The 5,430-nt window shown below is 33.3% G+C and overlaps 1 protein-coding gene and 1 long non-coding RNA gene across 2 annotated transcripts; both read left to right on the forward strand.

Moving 5' to 3' along the window:
• Positions 1-544: 544 nt before the first annotated feature.
• On the forward strand, positions 545-3,815 carry LOC117240946 (translation machinery-associated protein 16 homolog). Its single transcript, XM_033506967.1, has 3 exons — positions 545-754; positions 3,504-3,595; positions 3,713-3,815. The coding sequence occupies exons 1-3, from the start codon at positions 710-712 to the stop codon at positions 3,813-3,815; spliced, it is 240 nt and encodes a 79-aa protein (XP_033362858.1). The 5' UTR covers positions 545-709.
• A 2-nt stretch (positions 3,816-3,817) lies between these two features.
• Positions 3,818-4,188, forward strand: LOC117240947. Its single transcript, XR_004494830.1, has 3 exons — positions 3,818-3,857; positions 3,942-4,082; positions 4,149-4,188. It is a non-coding gene; the product is annotated as an uncharacterized LOC117240947 (long non-coding RNA).
• Positions 4,189-5,430: the final 1,242 nt, after the last annotated feature.

Here is a 5,430-nt window from a genome sequence, read left to right on the forward strand (position 1 = left end):
TTCGATAGCTTATTGTTGCCTTCTATATCTGTTGAAAGTTCTGAATATTCGGATTCTTCTGTTATCGTTTCATCACGTATGTTAGCATTATCAGCCTCTCCATTTGATATCAGATTGACAAACAGAATTTTTCTCATACAAAGTAAGTCCCGCATTAAATTATATGTATATGTATAGTCAAATATAGTAACAATTAAAATTTTTCCATTTTAATTGGTATTATTTTATCACCAGACATTTTACCGAGCATTCATTTTATAAATCTTATACATATATATATATATATATATATATATATATATATATATATATATATATATATATATATATAACCAATTTATAATATATATATGAATACACACACGCGCGCGCACACACACACACACAAACACACACACACACACACAAATATACACACACACATATATATATATACAAACAATAGAAATACTTTCGTGTGCTATTATACGTAGTTCGATAGTTTACATTTCACGGGCCCCGTGTTGCACCTGCGTCGGTTTCGTTCCTGTTTCCAACGTATAAGTGTAGCGTCAGTGATTCGCGTGACGCGACGCAACCTTCAACGTTTGTTTTTCTCCGTTTATGCGTTGTGTGTTCGTTTGAATGAAAACGTCGCGAGTGTTGTAACAAAAACCACGGAAAACAGAAGAAGAATACGGGAGCAAAAGGAATTCCAGGCTACAGCAGAATGCCCATTGCCCAACAGGGTTTCGTTCCATGGTATTTCAACGAGGTAAGCTACCTCTTTTAGTACGCTTCAAGGCGCCTCTTTCCAACCAATTAATTTGCGTCCAACACCATTTTAACTTCGTATACTCAGAGAAAATATCGTTCTTTTGTATTTTCTAACTCTGATCTATGTATAAATTTACTGCGACGGGTCATTTCTACGGATTAACGTATCTTATAAAAACGTTGCGTGAAATGTTAATAATATATAAGTCTTGAAACATTTGTACTAATTTCATAGAGGAACGTAGTTGGTACCTTCCGGGTGGCATATTGTATGCTTGTTACATGAACTTTCCAAATATCTTACAGTTAAATGGTTGGATTGTTTACTAGAATAAGCAACACAACATTGTTTTTGATTTATTGTGAATGAATTTATAGAATCATATTATTTTACACATATACACTATCGCGCAAAAGTATCCCAACATTTGATTACTTTTGATATTATGTTATTTAATTGCACAATCAAATTGATAGTATGTACCGATATATAATGATTACGATCTGTATTATTATCTTATTCCTATGATGTGGTTTTAACATAGGTCGTAACAAAACGGTCAAAAGTTCTTTATTCTCAGACTCTGTAGCCTGTAAGAAACGAATTAATTAATTAAGAATCTCGTTGTAACCTACAGGTTCGGAAAAGGCTGATAGGCTTTGGTCTACGTGGTGGTTGGGAATTTTCATTCGTTTCAAGTTCGCTTAGCTGATAAATAGTGAATGTGCATTTCTTCCAAAATAAAGAAGAAAGCGAAGTCGATAGAAACGTGGGTCAAATTTGAAATCATTTCTCGATTATGTGGAGGTTGATTAAACGCGTTGGTGTATGTAGTGATGAGACGAGTTGATATTTGGTGTAGTCAAATGTATTTAAAACTATCGGCAGTACTCTTCTAACGATCTCCCTCTAACGAATTTAAATTCGACTTCGGTTGACGGTTGCGCGTAGCGGCGATATTGTTCTGTCCGGAGTAAGTTTATTATCAAGTTTCGTACCTCGAGACGGTATCAATGCCCCGAGGCAAAACAACAACATGAGTTACTCTCGATTCGCATCGTCCTATGACTCATATGTCGCTACAATATGCAATCGAATAAAGTGATAAATAGCTTGCAGATGTTTACGCGTCTCTGAAAATGTTAAAAGATATAACACGTTTAACGCGAAGTATTCGTGATAATATTCGCTGCAATTTGAAATATCTGCGTGCAGTCTCGTGGGTTTTGAATAAAAATTTATCTTTTATCGAAAGATACATACATGTTTTGGCCTATATATAGCTTTGTACTCTTGTAACCTAAAAGAGAAGTCGAAAAAAAGTGATGTTAACTCTTGCAGTAAAAAATTCATTTATGTCAATACTACATTTAGAAATGCACCAAGAGAAGCAAGACAAATTATTGACGAAACACAGGATAGTCATTTCCGATCAAAAAGAAAAACGCAACTAAAATAATATGTAGATAGCTATTAAGGCAATAAATAATAAAGTCATTGAAATGATCCATCATTTCAAACTAATATCGCTTCTCTTTACTTCAGAACTGCTATAAACATTTTAAATATCATTTATGTCTTGGTTCCCGTGCGAAGTTCTCGAAGAATTCGTCAAATGATGTCATGAACAATATAAATAATCGTAAAAAATCTATATTTGTGTTTAAAAAATAGGCGAATAAAGAGAAATAGGATAATCGAGACCGGTGAAAAGGATCAACCAAAATCCCGCATCTGATACAAGCGGAAGAGAAATCAATTTCTATCATGTCGCACGGCGAACAAGAACGCAAATACGGAATCTTTTGTATAATACTCCTCCAAACTCTGTTGAGTCGCAGTAATAATAATAATCGGGTGTTGACTTCTGCTCGTTTTTACTTGAAGTTTGCTCGTTACCTCTTTGAAATTTGGTGGATCGTTTTCTGTCGAAACCCGTTCCATCTGACGTTAAAATCAAGAAAAACAATATTACGATAAAGACTTTTATCTCCATTGTTGTCAACTTCCGTCAAGTCTTCGTTTTCTGCTCGCTGAATATAATACGGATTCCCAAAAACTTTCTTCGTATGAAATTTTACTAATGTACATTTATCAAACATTGCACATTTTAAAATAGGTTATCATTATAAGATTAAAAAAAATAGCTAAAAATATCTTGAAACAAAAGAAACCAATTTTGAAGTTTGTTAGCCCGGAAATGTCATGGTAGGAAGGTATACTTCGATATTACTTTTACTATCGATAGGCGTCGCCGTCGTTGCTGTTATCATATACGAGACACAACAAATCACAAAATTGACAAATCACCGGTGATCTCCCCGAGTCGCAGTTCGAACGTTTCACAAATAAGTTAAAGAATTAAACTTTAGATATAGTGGTAAAATTTATTGTATGAATCCAACAGAGTGACGGTTCAGGGTGTTATAACAAAGGGGTATAGAACGCTGATTTGGGAGACTTCTTGTACTGAGGTTTTAGTCCCTCTGAAGCGGTTATCGTCGGGTGTATATCAGAGGCGCCTATCCGTTGCTATCTGGTTATTGTTTCGATAGCTGTGGCATGTAGGATGTTTTGTCTACTCTATTAGTGCTTCTAAGCGTGTGATACTGTCGACTATTCGCCTGTGCATGATTATACATTGAGTAAACGGATAGCCTGAGTTGGAGTTTTGATGATTAGGATAATCGAAATAATTCATAGCCATGGTAATATTTTAACTAATTTATTTTGTTGTCTTTTATAGGCCACTGCAATGAGAAAAGAATTCCTGAAGCCAAAGAAAATGATACACCCAAATGGCAGAAAGTCTATCGCTATTACGAAAAAAGCCAAAAAGTAAATACAATTACTATTAAATTATGTGATTTTGTTATGTACATTTCATTTATTTTATATGATTATATAATACTTTTGTGTAATAAAGAAGGAAATGGACAATGTGTTTTGTTTCAGAATATCAAATAGACAGAAGGCAGAAATGTCCTGCTTGATAAAACAGAATTCAATAGGAGAGAAAATATCGTGGATCAGAAACAATATGATTCCAGGCGTGTGACCCTATACTCCAGAGATAACTGCAAGGTTGTTAGAAACGGAGGTAAAACAAAAATGTATACACATGATGATACAGAGATTGTACATTAAAGATGTGATTAGTTATAGTTCTATATTTGATCCAAAGGTATGTAGCAAGAAATGATGAAGAAATGGAAGAAATTACTATTAAAAGGTCTATAGGTAGCAACAGGAGTAGACAGCATGCTAGGAGGGAACATATAATTAGAGTAGAAAGAACTAGGAGAATATCATACACGTGGAATAGGTAAAGAATTACAGCCAAATTTATTTTCAATATATCCTGATGTACAAAACCTCCTTTATTTTTCAGAAATTTCTGATATTTTAAATGCAACTCAGTGTGAAATGTTATTGAATTGGAATAATGAATTACAGTGTGCGAATAATTTTAAATTTATAAGGTTTGGCGAGAAAGATTTAAAGAAAGTATTAGAACTAAGAAAAAGAATGAAAATGAGCCATATTAGACTATCCAAATCTCTATTAGCTATGCCTGTAAACAAGAAGAATTTATTCAGCAAGCCAATTGATTTAGATGAAAATAGTGTAATGGAAATAGAATAAATTCTGTAGATATGTCTTTTTATCTTTCATCTCTATTTAAAAACAAGAAAACAGAAGAAAAGCGAACAGTTTCGTCCTTTTTTGTTTGCGAAATGCTAGAAACCGTATTTCGTCTTGCTCTTATCTCCCACGAGAAACAGTCACGTCACAAGATACAAGAGTACGATAGAAGAGAAAAGAAAATGTTCGATTGTGAAATATACAACAAAACTGAAACATGCAGATGAATCACGTGCACGTTATGAATATTCTGCATCGTTTCTCCACCTTTCCTTCATTTTTTTCGCTAGCTGCTCCATTATTTAAGAACGAAGATATAGTAATTACTCTCAAAGTTGTACATTTCGAAATGGTAGGAAAATCAATAGTACAATGATAAATATACGATTTTAAAAGCTTTTTAGATTTCTTACATACTTAGCATTAATCAAATAGCTTAGTATATAAAAGAGTTTACTTATGTCGCATGTTATAAATGCAGCTGCGTTCGTTACAACAATTCCAATTCCCAGGAATTTCTCTCGAAGATCGCAGTGAAGAATTTGCTTTGTTAAATTATTACTGGTATACTTCGTCAACTTGTGGTATATCGATACAATTTGTCAACCATCACTTTTAATAGCTTCTCGCTAATAAAAACATTTCGTCCCTATTTAATAAGAAGCAGTATATTCTTAATTATTTAGAAATTTAGTTAATGATGTTTAAAAATACGAATATGTTTAAAAATTATAATGTAAATATATATATTTCATTTCATGTTTTACTAATATATCTCTAATTTAGATTAAATATCTGAAACTTGAAAGAAACTTTTAAAACTTTCAATACATCGCATACGTTTCAAATGTAGTGCATAGTTACATATATATGTACGATCGATCTTACTCGATCATCTTACTCGAAGAACAGGGTCTGCGTGTGGCGAGCTACGGGACAGGGACCGTTGGAATGTTTACTGTCGAGCGTTACAACTATTTCCTTCTTAAGGAGAGCTATAGAATTATTCCATGCCTTTGTTAGACAAA

The sequence above is a fragment of the Bombus vosnesenskii genome, unplaced genomic scaffold, assembly GCF_011952255.1.
Source record: "Bombus vosnesenskii isolate JDL3184/JDL3185 unplaced genomic scaffold, Bvos_JDL3184-5_v1.1 scf7180000015101, whole genome shotgun sequence".
NCBI lineage: Eukaryota > Metazoa > Arthropoda > Insecta > Hymenoptera > Apidae > Bombus > Bombus vosnesenskii.

Bases quoted from the DNA above. Each gene is read 5' to 3' on its own strand.
- LOC117240946 (XM_033506967.1), top strand. From the start codon at position 710: ATGCCCATTGCCCAACAGGGTTTCGTTCCATGGTATTTCAACGAG. The intron at 755-3,503 runs GTAAGCTACCTC...TGTCTTTTATAG, and splicing joins TTCCATGGTATTTCAACGAG to GCCACTGCAATGAGAAAAGA. The intron at 3,596-3,712 runs GTAAATACAATT...GTTTTGTTTCAG, and splicing joins ATTACGAAAAAAGCCAAAAA to AATATCAAATAGACAGAAGG.